A 23,496-nucleotide genomic window follows, 5' to 3' on the forward strand; every position below is an offset into this window, starting at 1 on the left:
ATAGTGCAACATGTGAACATGACAAATTCATCTGTATTAAGACAGAGATAAAAGTCCAATTGGGCTTCCCTGGTGGAGCAGTGGTTGGGAATCCGCCTGCCAATGCAGGGGACACGGGTTCAAGCCCTGGTCCGGGAAGATCCCACATACTGCAGAGCAACTAAGCCCGTGCACCACAACTACTGAGCCTGCACTCTAGAGCCCGCGAGCCACAACTGCTAAGCCCGCGTGCTACAACTACTGAAGCCCGTGCGCCTAGAGCCCGTGCTCCACAACGAGAAGCCACCGCAACAAGAAGCCTGCGCACCGCAACAAAGAGTAGCTCCCGCTCGATGCAACTAGAGAAAGCCCACGCGCAGCAACAAAGACCCAGTGCAGCCAATAAATAAATAAATAAATAATTGATTTTAAAAAAAAAAAGTCCAATTAAGGTGGGCTTTACCTGAGTTTACATTTCATGCTCTTCACGGTTTTGCCAAATTATTCGTTTTAGAGGATGTGCTCAATTCAAGGCTGGGAAGGTCATACCCGAGCTGTGAGCTGGTCCCTGGATAGCTCTAGGTTTTTACTCATAGTTAGGACATTACTCTACCATCCAAATTCTTCAGGTCCTGACCTGTTGTTAAAATTTTTATTTATGCACATGTTAAAGGTTAAAGTATTTCATACATTAACTTTTCCTACTGAATTTGTGTTTCAGATGAATTTCAGGATTCCTTGATTCATCTTCTGTAAAGTGAACATGAAATCAAATGATCTAAGCATTTCAAAGCAAATTTCTGGATGCGAGCTATTTTGAGAAAGTTTGCCCTTGGCCTTGGCTACACGTACTTGTGCAGCCACTCGAGCAAGCTCCTTCTCGCCTCATCAATATAGGGCTTGTCTTCAGGCGAACAATCTTCTCTCTTGCGATGCACGAACCCATGCGTTTGCCCAGAAAACGTTTTAATTTGATATTCCACTTTGCAGTTTTCTTTCAACTTCTGAGTCAGCAAAGAGACCTGGTTGGCAAAAGATTTCATGATGATAGGACTTTAACCCTCTAGCAATATTTTCCATTCTCCAAATCTTCCCTGAATGCTCATCAAAGAGCTTTAACATCTGTGCTTTAAATTAAGTTGCATAGCTATCATGAATTTTTCACTTGTAATTTTACAACCGGCACAGTCCTCACCTCTGGCAAAGGAGAGAATTCAGAGCGATATAAAAATGATACATCAGGGGACTTCCCTGGTGGTGCAGTGGTTAGGACTCCACGCTCCCAATGCAGGGGGCCCAGGTTCAATCCCTGGTCAGGGAACTAGATCCCACATGCGTGCTGCAACTAAGGAGCCCACGTGCCACAACTAAGACCCGGCGCAACCAAATAAGTAAAAATAAAATAAATATTTTTTAAAAAGATACATCATCAATTATTTGAAATTGTATTAATATATTTATATATTATTCAATATATACGTCAATCTATTTGCATATACCATATTCAATGTATTCAATATGTAATTCAATAGATTCAAATATAAGTTGTTTAAAACATATCAATAAAATGTATCAGTTATGAATAACAACAGTAATTTCTAAACAACTGCTTTTGAACCACAGTTTCTGTCTGCTTTTTCCTTATCAACATACTGGATTTAACATAGCTGTGTCTTCACTACTATATATAAAATAGATAACCAACAAGGACCTACTGTATAGCACAGGGAACTATACTCCATATTTTGTAATAACCTATAAGGGAAAAGAATCTGAAAAAGAATAGATATGTACATATACGTATATATGTATATATATATATTTTATGTATAACCGAATCACTGTGCCGTACACCTGAAACTAACACCACATGGTAAATCAACTATACTTTGATAAAAAATTTTTTTAATTAAAAAAACAAATAAACAGAGCTGTGTCTTTAAGGACAGAGATCTTATGATAACTCATGGGTTCCACGCGGAGGGGGCACGGGCAGGGAAGTAACCAGCCATCCAGCCATGGCAGGAGCACTTAGGGGGTTACAGTACCCCTCAAAGTCCCCGATAAAACACACCTTTAAAACTTTAATGTTGAAACATATTTGGAGCAACAAATGAATCCTTCGGATGTTTTCTCCAAAATGTCAAGTCGTGCTATTAAACACAGAGACGAGAAGAGTCAAGACGCCAACTTACCTGCTCAAGAGGAATCACAGCATCATTTTCAGCAAAAATGAACAACGTGGGGTTCTTTAAATTGTACACGTCTTCAGAGTCTTTGATGATGCCTGGAGAATGGGGGGGGACAGGGACACAGGGTATGACTCCCGTACATGTGCCACAGAAAATGACGTGAGTTAGATTTTTCAAAGAAAAACATGTGCTTTGGGGGTTTTGTGTCTCTTCTTTTTAGCAATTCCACAAAAGTGGCCTGGTCTATAAAACTGGCTCAAAGAGAAAGTTACTGAGCCTGAGCTCCCTTCTCTCCGCCTCACTCACCAGGAATCAGGCCATTAAATGATGGCTGTAGACCTGGCCGGCTGCTTGGCAGGTAAAGATACGGAGCAGCCTGAAAAATACTCCCTCTTGGGTCGCGCCTTCATTTACCAAGAGGTGATAACTTTCTAATCTGGACCATCTGGCCACCGCTGTTCTGGAAGTTTCTCACGGTTTACTCAAGCCCCAAGGTTCTGACGTCAGTGTTTGATGGGGTATTTGTGCTCAGAGGAGACCACGTGTGTGAAGTCCCTGGGCACGGCAGCGGGTCCCAGCAGGTCATTCATAATAATTAGTTTTCATCCTTCTAAAGTGCCTTCAGAATTTTAGAGATCATTTAGTCAGAAGCATGTTGGACTTTGGGGATTCAGACAACTTTGAGTGTGCCCGCTCCTATAGGAAAATAAGTAAAAGTTTCAAACTCCATTGTCATTCTGAGATGAGAGGAGTTCTAAAGAAAAGATTATTCTGGGCTTCCCTGGTGGGGCAGTGGTTAAGAATCCGCCTGCCAGTGCAGGGGACACGGGTTCAAGCCCTGGTCCGGGAAGATCACACATGCCGCGGAGCAACTAAGCCTGTGCACCACAACTACTGAGACTGCGCTCTAGAGTGTGCGAGCCACAACTACTGAGCCCGCATGCCACAACTACTGAGCCCACGCGCCACAACTACTGAAGCCCACGTGCCTAGAGCCCGTGCTCCACAGCAAGAGAAGCCACCGCAATGAGAAGCCCGCGCACCACAAGGAAGAGTAGCCCCCGCTCGCCGCAACTAGAGAAAGCCTGCGCTCAGCAACAAAGACCCAATGCAGCCAAAAATAAATAAATTAAATAAATTTGTAAAAAAAAGAAAAGATTATTCTGACACTTGTCAAAGATGGTAAGGAAGGGAGGGAGATGCAAGAGGGAGGAGATATGGAGATATATGTATGTGTATAGCTGATTCACTTTGTTATAAAGCAGAAACTAACACACCATTGTAAAGCAATTATACTCCAATAAAGATGTGAAAAAAAAAAAAAAGACGGTAAGCAAGATTTTATTCGAGGAGCCCACGGCAATGAGTGTTTGCAGTGAGGGAGGGACACCAGACTCAACCCCAAATGCGAGGACAAGTGGGATTTACCGCCAAGGAGCAGGATGGGGGCCGGTGGATGGAAAATTACTAAGGAATCATTGGGGTACGGGGATTCTGGCCAGACAATATTTGACAAAGCCTTTGCTGAAGGCAGGCCAGGGTGACAAGGCATGGGGGGGGGGGGGGAACATGAGGACTTTGCTCACATATCAAGGGTGGGGAGTTCTCGCTAAACTGACCCAGTGGGCCAAGGAGAGAGCCCAAGGTCGGGACCTCCTCATAAGGAAGACTCACAGCGGAGCCTGACTCCAGGGTGGTCACAGAGAATCCCAGTCAGTACGGAGGGGAAAAAATTGTTTTCCACTTCCTGTTGGCAGCATAGCAAAGCCAAGTAGCCCGGAGAGCCTCCCCTTAGCTGTAACTCCTCTCTAGAATGCAGGGAGCCACGGGCGAGAGGGCCACGCTTCCCGCCCTATTCTGTGAAGGCCACGTTAGGTGGCTGCACAGCGCTTTGAGGCCCCTGGGCTCCAAGTCCCGCCCGGCTCTGCAGTCGCGCACTGCGCAGCGGCGGCCACGAGGGGGCGCCGGCGAGCAGTCCACTCCGGAGCGCCTTGTGCTAATTCACACAAAGGCGCCGCGAGGGCTGCCAGTCCCTTTGTGCACAGCGGCAACTGGCAGCTTGCTACTGCCTTTGAGTGAGTAAACAGGTAAAGGTTTTTTTAATGCTAAAAGTAAGCGAAAATACCACAGTGAGGAACCATTAAGCCAAGTAAGAATCATTAGTATGACTGTTGGATATACTATCATGAAAGCAAGCCAAGGTCGGATGCTTCCATATCCTCACTTAGTAACCATTTCTATACACATATAATGTTCTTATGTCATTGGTGTGATACATTTGGTTTGTTTGGATGAAATGTTTATGTTGCTATTTACATTTTAGAGTGGGTTTTCCCTTTCCCTCTTTTCATATATATACACATATATGCATGTGTATATACATAGTGTGTGTGTGTGTATGTGTGTGTGTGTGTGTGTGTGCAGGACTGCACGCATGCATGAGTAGTTGAGAATTAGTCATATCTTGGAAAAATCTTTTCATAGCCGTTGCTCATAAAAATATTGCTTGATATTAACCATTATCACAGAAAGAAAGCTATCCCCTTCATCCTAGGTAAAGAAATTGAGACCTCGGTAATTTAGGGGATTCTCCCAAAGGCACACCGTCAGGACCCGGGTTCCCTCTGGTTAGATATTACATACTTCCGCCTCTACCTTCAGATTTTAAAAACCAATTCCTTAAGATAGGCCGGCTCTGCTCCACTGGGGTTTGTGTTACACCAGGACCCTCAGTTTGGGAAGAGGCTCGTGGTCTTTGTCACTCAACCCCTCCTCCAGTTTTCATTGTGTAAAAACGCACAAGGCAGATTTACCGTAGATGGACACCCCTGCCCTGAATTCTGGGTATTTCATCATCACGTGATGGACAGCAACTCCACCCCAGCAGAATCCCACGACGCCAATTTTCTTGGCATGACAACGTTGTTTCAGATACTTCAAGACCGCGTCAACTTCTCTAGAATGAAAGAAAAGTTATTCAAGGGGAATTCCCTGGCGGTCCAGTGGTTAGGACTCCGCACTTTCACTGCCGGAGCCCGGGTTCAATCCCTGGTGGGGGAACTAAGATCCAGCAAGCTTCGTGGCACAGCCAAAAAAAAAAAAAAAAAAAAAGAGGTATTTTGTGGCCCCTTGAAAGTGCACTGGACAGCAAGCACCAGTGGTAACAGGGCTTTCTCAGCAGCTGTTCCTTGAGGTTCTGAGATTCCTACTTTCAGAGCTCCGTCCTCACCACCTCCTGCCCGGGTGACGAGTAACAAGTGACATCTCTCCCCGGCAAGTCTCCCTGCCAAGCCCAGCCTCTTCCAACCACCTGACAGGGCGGCACAAGTCAGACCATCTTGAGCAACAGCCTTCCACAGCCTCAGGATAGATCAAGGCCCAAGGCCACAGCACGGCTCTAGGGCTTCATCCCAAGATCCGGCCCCAGGGAGCTCCTCCATCTCCTCTCTCTCAACAGGGACCAGCCTCAACCAGGAGGCAGCTCCTCAGCTCTGTCTGACTCAGCACATTCCATCCCCCTGCCCGACACCCTAACTCTGCATCGCCTGTTTCCTCCCATGCCCAAAGAGCACAACAGTATTTGGAAAGCCACCAGGAAGAGGCAAGCCCGAGGAGACGGGGAACAGTGGCTCTGGCCTTGCAAATGGTTCATTTGCAAATTGGTTGTCTGGAACTCATACAGCTTCTGCAACTAGAAGCACGATGCCAAAATGGAGGTAGTGCTGCAAGGCCGGCCCGGAAAGTTCTGCTGGATCTGATAAGGAAGAAACGCTGTTTGCAATTAAGAAAAAAAAAAAAAAGGAGAAAGCAATTCTATTGCACGTTCTTTTTCTTTTAATCGTAAGATATCTTTGAACACATTTAAACATATGTATCATACCATTCTGCGTGCAAGTAGTTATTTTCATAGTGTTAGAAGAGCTGTAATTAAGTAATTCTGCAAAATAAAATGGAGTAAGGAATAGTTTTTGTCATTCTGGTTTTTCAGTTTTTCTTGAATGCTTTGATCTTAAGAATAACTGCCTTGGGCTTCCCTGGTGGTGCAATGGTTGAGAATCTGCCTGCCAATGCAGGGGACATGGGTTCGAGCCCTGGTCTGGGAAGATCCCACATGCCGTGGAGCAACTGGGCCCGTGAGCCACAATTACTGAGCCTGCGCGTCTGGAGCCTGTGCTCCGCAACAAGAGAGGCCGCGATAGTGAGAGGCCTGTGCACCGCGATGAGGAGTGGCCCCCACTTGCCACAACTAGAGAAAGCCCTCGCACAGAAACGAAGACCCAACACAGCCATAAATAAATAAATAAATTAAAAAAAAAAAAAAAAAGAATAACTGCCTTAATTGGAGGGGACAAGAAGGAAGAGGGCATTTCTATAAACGTTCTTTAACTGACTCGAGTGAACCTATCTTGGCTTTTGTTGCTGAGTATATTCCCCACTTTCCTGGGAACACCAGAACTTAGCTTTGGATGAACCTCCCTTCCCCATGCTCGGTCCATATACTTTGGGGGGCTCAGTTCCAGGAGGGGAGTACGTGGCTCTGGCCTGGCCAATCACAGCATAGCAATCTCTAGCCACAACGATTGGTTCAAGGATGGACTTGTGACCCAGTCATAACCATCAGGACAAAACGAGAATTTTGCTGGGTTGCTGGGAAAGGAGCCAATGGGAGGCTGGAGCTGCTGCAGCCATCTTGCCACCCAGAGGCAAACGCTGCCTGACAATGGAGCCAGCATCAGACAAGGGTGCTGTGGGATGTTGGGAGATCGAATCCTGGGGATACCTTCTGAGCTATAGACCAACCTCTGCTTGAAGCCAGAAATTACCTCTTTTCAGTACTATAAGCCAATAAGTTCCATGACTGCTTAAGCAGTAAGCATTCAAGATGGGTTTTCTTTCAAACAAAAGACACTTGACTAGACACAAGGACTTCGGTCTAATTTCCAAGTTAGTGTCTCCATTTTATGTCTCATTTTGATTTAAAATGTGTGGCTCTCCTTATCCCCTGTGGAGAGGTACCTCTGGGCTGCTCTAATGCCTGCCAGAAAGGATCACCCTGATTTGTGCTCACAAATAGAAAGCAACCCCACAAGGCTTTTCCTCAAAATGTCCTAACTATTCCCCTCCACGCAAAGTTGAATTTCATATTCACATCACAGGCTCTCTGGTTCTCTTTGTGTTTCTACTTGTATTTTACTCATAACTTCTTGCTTCATTTTGTTTTTCCAGGGCTTGCAGTCTGAGTCCCTGGGAGGGAGGCCTGGAAATGGATCAAGGTGCGGGAAGTTGGGTCCCCAGTAATCTCAGAGCCCACCCTGGGGATGGGAAGGGAGGAAGCAGGGCAGAGAGAGAAGCTGGGCTGTGGTGCGGTCTCCACAAAAGCCTCAACCGGGGAACTTGGAGCTGGGGCGGCCCCGACTGGGGGTGAAGGAGCCAGGCCTCCACACCCCTGCCGTGAGACTCCCCAGGGTGGGACTTAAGACAAGGCGCTTCGCACCCTAGAGGCCACTCCAAAGAGGGCCGCTGCCCTGGTCTCCCGCCGCCGGCAAGACGCCGAGGTTCCTACTTGCTGACTGCCCGGCCAGCTGGGAGCCCCCAGGGCAGCCTGCGGCGTCTCCCGGGTCTGAGGGACTGTGCAGAGCCCCGAGGGAGACCCCGGCCTGCGCCGCGGCGCACTGCTGCTCCGCACAGGCCCGCAGAGAGAGGGTGGCCAGAGCGCAGGGGAGTCTGGCCCCGGGGCGCACGCGCACGCAGGTGAGGCCGAGGAGCCGGGAGCCGCGCTCGGCGGCAGAGGCCCCTGCGGGCCGTGGACAGAGGCCCGCCCGGGGTCCGCCAGCTCAGGAGCAGGAGGGGCCAGCAGCCCTGGCGTCAGCTCTGGAGGAGCAGAGAGTTCCGGGGACCAAGGGGCCACAGGCAGAGGGCCATGTTAGCAGCGGCGGCCCCAACCTGGGCTCGGGGGACAGCTTATCAAACACGAGGCTCACGTGCGTGACGCGAGGACGTCCGACGATGGGAGAGGACAGCGTCCGGGAGGGTGCCTGGTCAAGGTGAGTCGGGGGCTAGGGCTGGGGGACCCCTTTGCCCTGGGCTCAGGTTTTCTTGTTCAGGAGGAGCTTGGCACTGGAGAACATCCCTGCCTCTTTCCCCGCTCCATCCTTGTTCCTCCAGACAAAGAAGAGGGGACCTGAGCGGCACTGAGCCCTCCGGTGCTTGCTTCTGGCCTGGGTGGAGCCACTTTAATAAAAGGCTGCAATCCTGGAGGATCCGCCCCTTTTCTTCCCACAGTTCCCTGGACCCTGGCAAGACCGCAGTCCTGGTCTGGTGGGTCTGGTCTAAAGACCCGGTTTCCCCGAGGCGGGGGGTGGGAGGGTGGGTTTTGGGGGGAGGGGCTGGCACTTGGGGCCTCAGTTTCCAATCAGCGGAGTGGAAGTGGGGCTGATGTGTTCTCTAGTCTCTCTGCCTGTTGTTTCAACTGGTTCTGCAACCAGAGGGGAAGGAGGGAGTGTTGATCTATGGACCCCTATAGCCCAACTCTCAAGGAAAATGGGAGCCCCAGGTACTTCAAGGAAGCTCTCTCAGCATCGGTGCCACGAAGCATTTCCCAGAGAGGAAAGCAAGTGAACTTACTGGCCAGCAGGGTACTTGCTGGTTTCTAACCAACCCTCCGCTGCAAAGACTGTGCTAAACGAAATCGGTTTCCTTTACGCCTCAGGAAGGACTCTGCGAGCCGTGGCCTCTGAGGTCGTACACGGCGGGAGGGCGGGCAGGTGGGTGACCGAGGAAGCCGGACCCTCCTCTCCCTCCTGCCTCTTGCTCCCGGGGCCCTGGGGCGCCACCAAGACAGCCACGCTGGCTGGTAACGTCCTCGGAACTTACTTATCGATCCTTCTGGCATCTCTTGTCTTCAACCACTCCGGGAAGGTGGACCAGTCCCCTGAGGGGTGCCACGGCTCCTGCCCTACAAAGAAGTCTGGAACAATGGTTCTGTAAAATAGGGACATTCATCCTTCTTAGTTTCGGAGCTGTTGGGACTCCATATTTGCTTATGTTTATTAAGAACTTGTCACGTTGGCGGTTCTGGACCACAGGAGAAGAAAGGTAGTGGTCACAGGGCCAGCTGTGATCGCAGCAAAGAGGCCAACTGGCTCCAGGCCAGAGCATCTCGGATTTCACAACCGAAGGTGCAGGGCCTCTGGCAGCCGGCCGAGAGCCCAGCCCATCTAAAATGCCGAGGCCTCGGGTCGTGCACAGTCCCCGCTAGCTGTGACGCCCAGGACAAGGGTTCCCGGGCGGCGAGGGCCTGGGCGGGCGGACACAGGCTCCCCTCCTGCCCCTGAGGAGTCGCACCTCTCAGCTGGCCTTTCGCATTAGCCTCAGGCCAGAGGGCACACCTCGTGAGCGGCCCAGTCACCATGACCAAGCGATTTCCCAGCCTCCGCCCAGGATGCCAACAGGGCACAGTGTCCTGCCCGGAGGGTTTGGTCTCACGCAGGCTCTAAAAGGGGCCGCGGAGCAGACAAGGCAGCTTGTGGGGTCCGTGTCAACCTTCCTTCCGCATCAACCCCGGGGTGGGGCAACGCGGCCCCGGCCAGAGAGCCGGTTCCTGAAGTAAAGGTCACGGCCATGGATGGAGGAACACAGCCTCTCCTGCAGGGGGGGAAGAACACTGAAATCTGGGTCAGAAGAATCTAAGTTCAGGGCCCAGTACTGCCCCGTCCTGCCCTGAAACCTTAACAAGTCACTTAATCACTTTTAGCCTCTTTTTCTTGATGATCTAACAGAGCCGTGCACCCTCAGAGGATTATTCTGAAGGCAAAATACTTAGATAAGGGTGAGAGGCTTTGTAAGTCACAGGCATCTTTACTCATTTTTATGTTCTGTCTCCAGCTAGTGGACCCATTCAAGACAACAGAAGCCACCGTCCCATTCAGTCTCCTCGCTGCAGCGGGTGACCTGGGCAACTGAGACCTCTGCCTTCATGCCCCGGTTTCCTGACCATCAAAATGGGAACAGTGACAGCCGCGCCTTGTCGGGGTTGTTGGAAGGATGAAGGGCAATAACCCCGGGAACGCCCTAGTGCCGGGTCTGGCGGAGCCAGAAAGCAATCAGGGCTGGCTATTGTTTTATTACTGGTATTGCCCCTGGAAAGTTAAGTTGCCTCATCTCCAAGAAGAAACGTGAGGGCATGAAAAAGGGAAAACTCAAGTGGACTTCCTCTTTCCAGTCAACAGGAAATTGCATCACACGGCAGTGGGTGTGCTTCCTTTAAATGGGTTTCTCTGTAGGAAAATGAGATAGGTGCACCCTTTGGTTTTCAGCTCCTTTTTTTAAGAAAACAAAGGGAATTGGGGTGCACCACACTCGGGGCTCGCTGAGTGTTACGCTTAGTGAAGCCGGAGTGGAAGGAATGGTCCCTCCTCTCTCTCCTCCCTGCTTTACTGAAGCTGCTACCAACACCACAGCGGTGAGAAGCAAACAGGTGACAGCATTCACCAGAGGTGGCCATGGTCACACAATGTGACAAAGAGATAGCCTTTGGGAACTGAGTGAGGTCTCACTCTGCCAGTTCTGGAAGCCAGTCTAATTCAGATCAGGCCACGTAACCATGTGTGCCGTGTGTGTGAAAGCTGACCCCAGGCAGAGATGCTTCAAGGGCCAAGTAATGGATTCATTTCAGAGCTGGCGAGTTCTGCCCCAGGTGTCCTGTACCAGTGTCTGCGCAGGGCCTCACATCGGGAAATAACTCTCTCAGTGTCCAACACGTCTACAGGGCTAGCATCCTAGGAGGACCTGAAGCCCAGACATTGGGTTGGGAGCAGTTGGGTTGCACTGGCCACTGACTGTCGTATATGACACTCTCCACTTACCTGCACCCCAGTGAGATAAGAAAATAGATAATGTACATCATAATATACTCAGGGTTTTTTGGTTTCATTTCCTTTGAAGGGAACAAAATACAGAAATTTACATGAATTTAAGCAAAAAACAAAAAAAAGAAGAATTTTATACGTACGTGTATCCATTTCCTGCAATCATGTCTGCCATATACCTGGTATTGGGCAATTGCCAGCCGAATATATCTTGAATGACGATCACAGCTTTGCCAGCGTCAACGGGGGATTTGGTGAGATAAGCCTTGATGTGCTCAACTTGAACTTCATGCCCCAACCCTCCGTACTCTATTCTATGGCCAATGTCACACGGACAAGGACGAGCTTCGTTAGCCATTGGAGATGTTTATGTCGGGCTACAGAGAGAGACACGTGCATTATACTCTGAGTGGTGCACATCCAAAGATTATAAACAATGAGCAAACTAAAATCAGGAGTACAGGAAAAAATTAATTTTAACTATACTTATAGTGTATTCATGCAAGAAATCAATGATAACTTCTGGTTCTGGGTAATAAGATTAAGCTAAGAAGAATCCATTCCCTTTACAAACAGTAGAAATACCAGAATGAATGCAACCAACAAATAAAAATTAAAATGGTGGAGCTCAGAGGGAAAAGGAAGCAACCCCCATCCCCGGGTGAGAGAGGAAACTGGAGGTCAGGGTCAGGGTGGCAGGAGCAGATGTGAGGGAGCCAGGATGCTGGGGACAGGGCCAGACCCAGAGACAGGCTCTCACCTAACCAGTGCTTAGGACTCTGTGTCCAGTGAGGCCTTGGGACCCCTTGAGACAGGGATTTGTAACTGAGACTTTCCCACACAAGGTCTGAGCCCTCCAAGGTTCATATTTAGCAGAGAAAATTAAAAACAAACAACACAAGAAAAAAGGAAAAAGAAAAACTCTGCCAACCAGGTCTAGGAATATGGTAAGGAAGCCCAGGAAAGGAAAAAAGAAACCATAAAAAATAAAATAATAAAATAAAACTGGAAAATAAATGAATGTAAAGTCTTCAGCGACAACAACAAAAAAACCAATCCCCCAAATTTGCACCATCCTTTTGAAGTAGGAATACCTAGGCTGAGAAATTGACGGAACAGTGGACCCTGGGCAGTGAAATCCCTGGGCACCTGGCAGAAACAAATGCAAGACTTTTACAATCCAGGCCGAAAAATGCTTCCCACTGAAGAGATGCTTACTACAAATAGCTTCACAGGAGGAAGTGCTCCAAATAAACACTCATCAGGAAGACTGATGGTGGGAATGGGGTAGAAATGAGGAAGAGACCCAAACACACTTGACCAAACAAACAGCAGGAAAGGAGAAGAAAAAGAACAGTAAACCTATCAACCATAAAGCAAAAAATAATGTGGGCTGAAATAAATCCAAACAAACATAAATATATTAAATTCACTGTTTGAGACAGATTCTCTCATTAAATTTTTGTTTTTAATTCAAAGAGGTTTCCTTGGAAAGGAAAAACTAGGAAGGCTGAACCCAAAGATAGAGATCTCTTCATTAGCAATTAGAGAATATACAGTCTTTTCAAGCAGATGTGAACAGCTACCAAACTGCCCACATATTAACCCACAACACAAGTAAGCAAAAATTTTATATAAAACGAGCTATATTAGCACAATGAAGAAATTATAATAAACATTCAAAAGGTTTAGAACCGAATTACAATGAAAACACTCTGTAGCAAAAAGTTGAAACAATACACTGGTACTTAGAGAAATATTGACACCCTAGATTGCAGTCAGAGAGAAAAACACTTTCCCCTACCCTCTTAGGTTCAGTAACTGAGGGCCTGTGAATTTAACCAACAAAAGTCAGATTAACAGGAGAAAAAGCATACACGTTATTAATATTTTTAATTTTTAGCACACAGGGGTTTTGCAGAAAATAAGTGAAAACCTAAGAAGCAGTTAGACACATGGTTTATACAGCATTTTAACAAAGGGTGATAAATTGTGGAGACATGACTGGGAAATATATGGGGAATCTGGTGATAAGAGTTGCTCCCCTCATGGGGGAGAGGGAATTTATGCCCTAATTTTAGGCAGAAAGGGGGAGGGAGAAAAACTCTTTTTGCATCTGCTTTTTCCTAATTGCCTTCAGCTCAAAATAATCAATATGCCAAAGTGCCATATTTGAGATGGCATCCTTTGATCCTCTTCAACTGCATGTGTTAGACAAACGGAAGAATGGAAATAAGTTAAGCATTCAATTCAAGTGAGGGGAAAAATTAGAATAAACCCAAAAGGAGAAAATAATGAGATGAAAATAAACAATGGAGAAACAGAAAATGATTAAAATCTGATTTTTGAAGTTATAAAATAGGTATATCTCCAGCAAACCCGATCAATAAAAAGGAAAGAATGATAAAGACATAACAACAACAACAACAGCATAACAATATGTGGAATGAAAAAGGTGATGTAAGTACAGCTTTTTCCCTTTAAAAAAAAATCACAAAAAAATTAGTATAAACAACTTTATGCTAATAAATTTAGAAACAGAAAAAACTGACAAATATGCAGAATGAAAGAGAGGAAAAAATTCCTGGGCTTCCCTGGTGGCGCAGTGGTTAAGAATCCGCCTGCCAATGCAGAGCACACGGGTTCGAGCCCTGGTCTGGGAAGATCCCACGTGCTGCGGAGCAACTAGGCCTGTGAGCCACAACTACTGAGCCTGCGCGTCTGGAACCTGTGCTCCGCAACAAGAGAAGCCACGACGATGAGAAGCCCGATGAGAAGCCCGTGCACCGCGATGAAGAGTGGCCCCCGCTTGCCGCAACTAGAGAAAGCCCTCGCACAGAAACGAAGACCCAACACAGCCATAAATTAATTAATTAATTAATTTTTTAAAAAATTCCTAATTTCAAAAATCAATATAAAAGAAAAAAAAAGGTGATGAGACAGCTCGAGATTAAAAGAGATTAAAGAGAAATGAAAGCAAATGCACCGTGTGAATCTTGACTACATCCTGGTTCCAAGTTAAGAACTGCTATAAGAGACACTTGGGGAACAAGTGAGGAAGTGACTATGGATGATAGTTGATATTACGAATTAATATTAATTTTCTACAGTGTGGTAATAGAAGTTATGTAGGAGAATGTTCTTATTTTTAAAATATGTGTGCTCAAGTAAGGGATGAAGTATCAACATCTGCAATTTACCCTCAAATCATTATAAAACACACATGCACAGACATACATAAACCTAAAGCAATTATGGCAAATTGCAAACAACTGTTGAATCTAGGTGATCACAAGTGTTCACTTTCTTCCGGTTTTTGAGGAACAACAAGGAACAGTGTAGTTGGAACAGAAGTATCAGGGAGAGAGAGTGGTGGGGAACCCTGCTTTTCCCAGAATCCTCCAGCGGCTTCCATCTCACACCGAAAAAGCCAAATTCTTGCCATGAGAATGGTAATGGTGAAAAGAGCGAGAAAGGTCAGGGTCTAGATAGATTTTTCAGGTGCAGCCAATTGGTTCTGCTGACAGATGGCATGCATGGGATATTTAACAAAAAGGAGTCAGTGGTGACTAGGTCTTTTGCTTGAGCAACAACTGGAAAAGGATGGAATGTCTAAATGAAAAGGGGAGAGTGCCGAAAGAGCAGGTTTGAGGAGACCAGGACTTCAGGCTGTGGCATAAGCAGTTTGAAATATCTATGAGACATTCATATTCATGTCCAGCGGCCAGCTGGATAACAACACACAAGTTCAGGGCAGGGGTCCAAGCTGAGCATATGCATTTGGGAGTGATCAGCGTACACAGTCGAACCTCACTATTTGCAGATTCTGTATTCATGAATTTGCCTACTTGCTAAATTTATTTGTAACTCCAAAATCAATTCTTGCCGGGCTTTTGCATCATCCACAAATCTGTGTAGAGCCACAAAAAATCTGAGTCACTGAGATAGATGCACGTTCCCAGTCAAGGTCAAACAAGGCTGTGCTCTGTCTTCCTGTTTCAGCTCTCATGCTGTAAACAAGTGTCCTTCTCATGGTCTATTTAGTGCCACACCTTTGGTAATTTTGTGCTTTTTGTTGGTGATTTCATGGGCAGCGCTAAAGTGCCATCTAGTGATCTAAGTGCAAGAAGGCGGTGATGTGTCTTATGGAGAAAATACGTGTTAGACAAGCTTTGTTCAGGTGTGAGTCACACTGCTGTTGGCCATGAGTCAATGTTAATGAATCAACAATATATAGTAAATATACATTGTGTTTCTTCATACAGAAACACAAACAAAACAAGGTTAAGTATTGATGAGTTGATGGAAACGTGACCAGAAGCTCACAGGAACTGACCGCATTTCCCTGTGGTCCGCTAGCAGTTAGTGCAGCGTTCACAGCAACTTTACCGAACATAACTTGTGTGAATAATGAGAATCAGCTGAACACAGTATTTACAACCTTGAGAGTGAATCACATCATTCAGGGAATAACAATAAAGAAGAATGCAGAAGGTGGAGCCCTGGGGTCCTTCAGTACTTAAGACTTCCTTTGGGGAGGTAAAAAGGGACTAGTGACTGTGTCTGAGAAGGACGGGCCAGTGAGAGAGGAGGAAACCCCAGGTGTGGTGTCCAGGAGCCAAGCCAAGGAAGGGCTTCAAGAATGGGAGAGTGTAAGCATAACGGAATCACTTTGCTGTACACCTGAAACTAACACAACATTGTAAATCCACTATACTTTAAAAAAAAAGAAAAAAGAAAAAACGTGTATGCACCAAAAATAATTAATTAATTTTTATAAGAAAGAAAGAAAGGGAGAGTGTAGACCGTGCAACATTCTGCAGGAAGACCCGAGGGTGCAGACAGGGTTGCCCACCAGGTTCTGCACGGTGGAAGTCAGGCTGAGGGCGTCCAGAACAGGTTTGCAGGAGCGGGGAGGGCGGGACTGCCGGGGACTGAGACAGAAGAGAGACGGGGAGACAGGAAATACAGAAAGCTCTCTCTAGACTGTTGTCAGCCCTAAAAAAGAGAGTGAGCAAAAGATGGAGGGAAGATGTGGAAACAAGTCTTTTTATTTTCTTTTTCTTCATGGAAGAAATGTCAGCATATTGGCTTGTGGATGAGAATGTACCACGGAGAGAGAACCACTGGTCTCTGGAGAGAGGGGTGAGGCCAGCACAGCAGAGGAGGCACTGGGCAGGTCCTCCCACAGCCCTGGGAGGGAAGGCAGAGGGTGAGGACACAGACACAGGTGGGTGGGTGATGCCAGGAGGGAGGTTGTGGGTGCTCCCACTTGCATCTGTTTGCTCAGAGAACTAAGAAGCAGAGTCAACAGATCAGGGTAGAAGAAGGAGGAGGTTGGAGGGGAGAAGAGAAGTGGAAAATGAGGGTCCGGGACATAGGCAGGGTCAGCGAGGCCGTGTCCCCCAGCCAGGTCCAGCTGCAGGGCGCAAGCAGGGAGAGGCCGGCAAACAGACGGAGCTCTGCCGGGTCATGACAGGGGCAGGAGGGCTCTGTGGCTCCTCGGGAGGTGGGATGGACACCAAGCAACCCAGGTGAGAAAACAAATCCCTGTGAGTCACTGCCTATCACACACAGCGATCCTATCAGCCTCCTTTAAAGGCATGAATCCCATTATGGGGGCCCCACCCTCAGGACCTCATCTAAACCTAATTGCCTCCCAAAGGCCCCACCTCCCAATACCATCTTCAACATGTAAATTTAGGGGACACAATTCAGTCCATAGCAGTAGCCAACTGTAAAAAACACTTATAAGAAAATTGGGGAAAATTGAACTGACTGGATATTGAGAATCATTTTAATGGGGGGGGACAGGGAAGGAGGAATAATGTTATAACAGTGATGGTTTTTTTTAACAAGTCCTTATCTTTTATAGCTACATGCTGATGTATGTACTGGGACTTTCCCAGTAGGCTGTGGAGATTGTGGGAGAGTGTCTAAGTACTGACAGTGCTGGAATTGGGTGGTTCAGGAGTGTCCAAAGTCTCTCGACTTTCTTTTTCTTTTTTTTTTAAATTTATTTATTTATTTTTGCTCTGTTGGGTCTTCATTGCTGCACGTGGGCTTTCTCCAGTTCCGGCGAGCAGGGGCTACTCTTCGTTACGGTGCATGGTTTCTTACTGTGGTGGCTTCTCTTGCTGTGGAGTATGGGCTCTAGGCGCATGGGCTTCAGTAGTTGCAGCACGCAGGCTCAGTAGTTGTGGCTCGCGGGCTCTAGAGTGCAGGCTCAGTAGTTGTGGCGCACGGGCTTAGCTGCTCCGCGGCATGTGGGATCTTCCCGGACCAGGGATTGAACCCGTGTCCCCTGCGTTGGCAGGTGGATTCTCAACCACTGTGCCACCAGGGAAGCCCCTCTCGACTTTCATACATGCTTGAGATTTCCCACAACAAAAAGCTTTCAAACTTTTATTAAATTTTAAACACTGTAAGATAAAAGTCTCCGTAAAGAAATTGAGAAAACAAGATACAGACTAAAAGAAGAAATTATCTTCAAAGCAGAGGCCGTAGTATCCAGATAAAATATATGAAGAATTCTTAGAAATTAACAAAAAAAGACAGCCCCAATAGAAAATGCTCCAAAGATATGAGGCAATTCACACAAGGATACACCTGAATGGCCCGTAAACATATGAAAAGATACTCAACCTCACTGGTATTTAAGGAAATTATAACAAGAACAACAACAAGATACCATTTTACCTCTTGCAGATTGGCAATAAGTCTATTAACAACAAGAGATGGTGCCCAAGTACGGAAACGGAAGGGAGTGTAAACTGATACACACTCTGGGAAGCAGTTCAGCAAAGGCAATGATGAACACACCCTGCAACCCAGAAATCCCCCCACTGGTGTATTCCCTAGAGAATTTCACACTCGTGTGTGTGTGTGTTTGTGTGTGTGTGTGTGTGTACACACAGACACATGCAGTAGGTATGCAAGGCTGTTCTTGCCACCAAAATGTGGCAACAATTGCAAGCAATATTACGACCATCAGGAGAATGAGATACGTTGCCATTTATTCATTGTCGTGGGTTGAGCTGTGTCCCCAAAAAAAGATACTGTTCAAGTCCTAACCCACAGAACCTGTGAATGTGGCCTTATTTGGAAATAGGGACTTTGCAGAGGAATCAGGTTAAGACAAGACCATCCTGATGAAGGTAGGTGCTAATCTAATTAATGGCTGGTGTCCTTAGAAGAAGAGAGAGAAATTTGGATACAGACACAGACACACATGGATAGCCATGGAAGACACAGGCAGAGTTTGGAGGGGATGCATCTACAAACCAAGGAATGCCAAGGATTGCCAGCAACCATCAGAAGCCAGGAGAGAGACAAGGAAAGACTCTCCTCTACAGGTTTCAGGAAGAGCATGGCCCTGCCAACACCTTCATTTCGGATTTCTGGCCTCCAGACAGTGAGAGAATAAATTTCTATTGTCTTAAGTCACCCAGTTTGCGGTAATTTGTTACAGCTAATACATTCCTAAAAAGAACGTTACATAGCAGTTCAATGAGCAAATTCCATATATATTTATCAATATGGTAAATCTCAAAAACATAATGCTATATAAAGAGACAGTGAAAGAAATGAGATTGAGTTATTTGTAGTGAGGTGAATGGACCTAGAGTCTGTCATACAGAGTGAAGTAAGTCAGAAAGAGGAAAACAAATACCGTATGCTAACACATATATATATATGGAATCTTAAATAGTGGTTCTGATGAACCTAGGGGCAGGACAGGAATAAAGACGCAGATGTAAAGAACGGACTTGAGGACACGGGGCGGGGGAAGGGTAAGCTGGGACAAAGTGAGAGAGTGGCATGGACATATATACACTACCAAATGTAAAATAGATAGCTAGTGGGAAGCAGCCGCATAGCACAGGGAGATCTGCTCGGTGCTTTGTGTCCACCTAGAGGGGTGGGATAGGGAGGGTGGGAGGGAGACGCAAGAGGGAGGAGATATGGGGATATATGTATATGTATAGCTGATTCACTTTGTTATACAGCAGAAACTAACACAACAATGTAAAGCAATTATACTCCAATAAAGATGTTAAAAAGAGAGACAATGGTTTTTTGATGCTAAGTAAATACTAAAACCCCCGAATAATACATATTTTTAAATTTATTTATTTATTTATTTTATTTATTTTTGGCTGTGTTGGGTCTTTGTTGCTGCGCGCCAGCTTTCTCTAGTTGCAGTGAACGGGGGCTACTCTTCATTGTGGTGCATGGGCTTCTCATTGTGGTGGCTTCTCTTGTTGCGGAGCAGGGGCTCTAGGTGCATGGGCTTCATTAGTTGTGGCACGTGGGCTCAGTAGTTGTGGCACGCAGGCTCAGCAGTTGTGGCTCACGGACTCTAGAGCACAGGCTCAGTAGTTGTGGCGCACAGGCTTAGTTGCTCCGCGGCATGTGGGATCTTCCCAGATCAGGGCTCGAACCCGTGTCCCCTGCATTGGCAGGCGGATTCTTAACCACTGCACCACCAGGAAAGCCCAGGACAAAATGTTAATATCTTTTTTTAAAATAAGTCTGCATCATGTGACTATAGGTGGCTATTACATTATATCCTGTACTTTCCAGAATGTTCTCAATGTTCATAACTAGAAATAACTAAATTGTAAGGAAAGAGAAATTAAGAGCTAGTCATTTGATCAAAGAAAAATTTGACAGTATTTTTCATAGTTTTGTTTCCATAAACTACATTATAGAACTATTATAAGAGAAGTCAGAACAATCCAGTATCAATAGCAGTAAACTTTAGGTCCCACTGCATATTACTTGTTGAGAACCTATTCCTCAGGCCGATTTCTTACCTGGGCTGTCCTACGAGGATGCAAGACCACAGAAAATAAGCAGCCTTGAATCCGAATCTTTTTACTTACCTTCGATTGCTATCCACGTTCCAAAAGGAATGTTTACAGCCAAGACAGCCACTCTCTGAACTGATCCTGAAAGGCTTTTCTCCCTCCGAAAGGGGTGCTGGCTGGGGAGGCCTGGATACACAGGAAGGCTGGACTCGTGCCAGACACTTCACGGGGCACAGCAGCCAAGCCCAGCCAGTGTGTCCCGGGCCAAGGCCGCAGTGGGCGGGGCAGACCGTCTCCCTGTGGGCAAGAGCCTTGGGAAACATACCCTTGACACTCTACTGATTGTACTAGACGTAAACTTTCTGTGTATATATTTCAAGATTTGGGCTCTTTTCCCTCCCAAATGACACGTTTGTTAAAACACAATTTTCAGAAAAAGCAGTAAAACTATGACTCCTATACAGTTACCAAAATGAATTCACATTAAGGATTGTATTTTACTCATATGACAGGAGGAAATAAGGCAGATGTTACAACTGGTTCTAAGGAAAAAAGAAAAGAGCACTAATTTATATGGAGTAGAGGGATGTGGAGATGAATTGTAAATGGAGACAAAACCAATTTTTCCACAGTAGGGGAGGAAGCCAATTAATTCTCCACCAGACAGGACAGAATTTACAAACCTATCAGTTACGCCCAACTTTCACAGAGCTGCAAAACAGCTCAAATAAAATGAACAGGGCTAGAATCAGACAGCCTGGAAGGGTGGGCTATAGTGTATGGGTACTTTTCCATTGAAACACAGAGTTTCTTCTATGACATTATAAGGTCACGGTGAGGGATAAGATTTCCTCCTGTAAGGGGATGGGACTGTGGGTCTGACATGTATGGTGGGGTCCTCATAAAATGTACCAAGAAGGGCTTTTCTGTATCACGTCAGGTGGACTTGGCAACACGCTCCAGCCACCCTGAGATCAGATCTGTGGTTTCCACCAGTAACGCCTCCAGAAGTCAGGGTTCTCTTTATGACACGAGGGATGGCCAGGACATGCTCCAGCAGAGGAGACCCTGATGGGCACATTCTTTGTCAATGCCACCCAGGATGAAGCACTAAAGTACATGATTCCCCCATAACACCCATGCAAGATCCCACATAATTGTGAATGATTGTGAGACCCATCCCCTACAGACTGACTTTTCTGGTCCCTTGACAAAGATTCTCTCCTTGACCGAACTCTAGTCAGGATCCTCTGAACTCTCTTCTCAACTAGGCCCTGACTTTTGGGCTTTGTCCAGTTTTAGTAAGAATCCTGCTAAGTCGGTTTAGCAGAACCCCCCAGCCTCCTACCTGATTCGCTTCCTCATCCTCCATCATCCCCCAGGTGATGTCCGATCACCCTGGCTTGTCTTCTGCAAGAACCCTGTTAGGTCAGCTTAGCTGGAATCCCTTTATTTCCATCCATGGACCCTCTACTCTGCCCCTTGGCTGGAAACTCCCACTTTTCCTTATATTCAGAGTTGAGCCCAGTGTCTCTCTCCTACAGCAAGATCCCCCTGGAGTGGTCCCTACCCCTATCACGATGGTCCTGAATAAGGTCTGCCTTACGGTTTTTTTAACAAGTGTCACGAATGAATAATTTTTTCTTTGACACCCTCCAGTTCTCCTTCACACAGCAAATGCCTCCACAAAATTGTAAGTCAAGACCTATGGGGATCACTGGTGCATGTCTGATCTGCAAATTCCAAGGGGCTGCTGTGCCCTCCCCCCTTTCCTAAGATGTACCATCCAGAGGCATTCTTCTACTCCAAACAAATTTGTGCTTCTTGACTTCTTTTTCTGAACCAGTCATAAGATCTGCCTGGTCCCCTCTTTAATGAATAAAATAGAATCTTTAACACATGCTCGTTTTTCTATCTGTATTAGTCATGATTTTGCCTTTCGCTGAAAATTATCTTTTAACTGTGTAATTGAACATTCCCCTTTTCTCACTGGAGGGCAGAAGGCGAGAAATGGGTGGTAAAGTATGGTTGAGCTAGTGTGGTTTCCTGCTTTCATACCCCCAAGGATTTAAATAACTCAGAAGTCACACCTCCCATAGCAATGAAGATCTCCAAAAGAAATAGGGAAGCAGATTTTGATAAGTGAAGGGGATTGGTGTTGATGGGAATGCAACAAGCAAAGAAGTCTAGGAATAAAATGCTGGCAGCCTCAGATATTTAGAAATGGGAACACCTGAAAGGGCATCGAAAACAACACTAAGAAATAATAATACAGGACCTCGAAGGTGGCTGCAGGGGAAGGCTGGGGGTTTCCTTTACTGGGTAAACACGGTAACTTGCATGGCAATTGATCTTCAATCTTGCAGCAGGGAAGGCAGGGCCCCTCCTTATCCTTAGATGGTTCTGTGAACATCAACTCCTTCAATTATTTTTATTTTTCAGTAATCATGGTTGTGTTTTCCAAAGGGTACACGGTCTTGACAGCATTAATTAGAAAACTAGGTGGGATGAAGCTAGATTGGCCTGTGAACTGCCAATCATGCGGCTGCCTCTGGCCTTTTCTTGGACAGTTGTGAGGCCTGGATGGCATTCCCCCAGATACCCACAGGGCTCACTTCTGACCACCTTACTTTAAATGGGCTTTGAAAACAACAGGTGGCATTTCCATCAGCAAGTAGCCCTAAATCACAGTGCCCAGTGTCAGCAAGGCCTGGGAGAGGCCACCGCTTCACCTCCTGACCCACATGGCCGAGTGGGAACGGTACAGTCTCTCCTGGCAACACGGACCCAGCATCCAGGACACTACACGCCTAGACCGGACCCTCCTCTCTTAACACCCGTCCTTAATAAATGCTGCAAAATGTGGAGAATGAGCTGGACGCAGATACGCTCATTTTTCCCCCATACTTTTATATCAGTAGTAAGAACTATACGACCAAAATGTTCAACTGTAGGAAAACGGTTACAAAGAGTATTTAATGGCACGGAGGAAAGGATCATGACATAGTGTTAAATGAAAAAAAAGGAATACAAGTTTATATACAGTATGATTTCAACTATCTATTCAAAATGTATGGCTAAACAATACAGGAAAATATGCCAAAGTAGGAAGGCGGGGTTGCTTTTCTGCAGTGACAATGTACTGCTTTGATAAAAGCAGGTGTTGAAATGGACTTTAATAGGTTCATTACCTGTGCGCACGGCAAAGACCTACTTTGCCTCAAGCAAACGCACGCGCAAGTTAAAGCAGAGCGGACCCGCAGCGCGTTCCCGGGCTCGCGAAGCGCACGTACCTCGTCCAACTGCCTGAAGGACGCTGTCCTTACGCGCGGAGGAGGCCGGACCGGAGCGGGCAACGCCGCAGCCCCGCGGGACACAGGGGAGACGGTCAGGGGCAAGCCGAGGGGGAGGCGCCTCCTTCGGGGACGGAAGTGGACGCGGTGACGGAGGGCGGTGGGATCCCGGCGGACCAGTGGCTGTCCTGGATTCCCAGCCTCCGGGGAAGGCTGGAGCCGGAGGGAGGGGCAGGGAGGGGAGGTCGGGAGGAAGAGGGAAGGAGGGTAGGAGGGAGAGAGGGAGAGGGGAGGAGAGGGGAGGAGAGGGGAGGGAGACGAGGACGGGGGGGGGGGGGGGGGAGGGAGACCG

General features: G+C 46.9%; 1 protein-coding gene across 2 annotated transcripts; it reads right to left on the reverse strand.

The window, feature by feature from the left end:
• Positions 1-617: 617 nt before the first annotated feature.
• CMBL (carboxymethylenebutenolidase homolog) lies at positions 618-23,342 on the reverse strand. Of its 2 annotated transcripts, none has more exons than XM_007188258.3 (6): positions 23,145-23,342; positions 11,182-11,415; positions 9,045-9,152; positions 4,985-5,127; positions 2,175-2,266; positions 618-1,001 (listed from the first exon to the last, which is right to left on the reverse strand). In XM_007188258.3, exons 2-6 carry the CDS (start codon positions 11,394-11,396, stop codon positions 822-824), a joined length of 738 nt encoding a protein of 245 aa, XP_007188320.1. In that variant the 5' UTR covers positions 11,397-11,415; positions 23,145-23,342; the 3' UTR covers positions 618-821. The 2 variants fall into 2 exon arrangements, with proteins under 2 accessions (XP_007188320.1, XP_007188321.1); XM_007188259.3 differs by lacking the exon at positions 23,145-23,342 and adding an exon at positions 19,927-20,024.
• Between the last annotated feature and the right edge of the window lie 154 nt (positions 23,343-23,496).

The sequence above is a fragment of the Balaenoptera acutorostrata genome, chromosome 2 (genome assembly GCF_949987535.1).
Source record: "Balaenoptera acutorostrata chromosome 2, mBalAcu1.1, whole genome shotgun sequence".
Lineage (NCBI taxonomy): Eukaryota > Metazoa > Chordata > Mammalia > Artiodactyla > Balaenopteridae > Balaenoptera > Balaenoptera acutorostrata.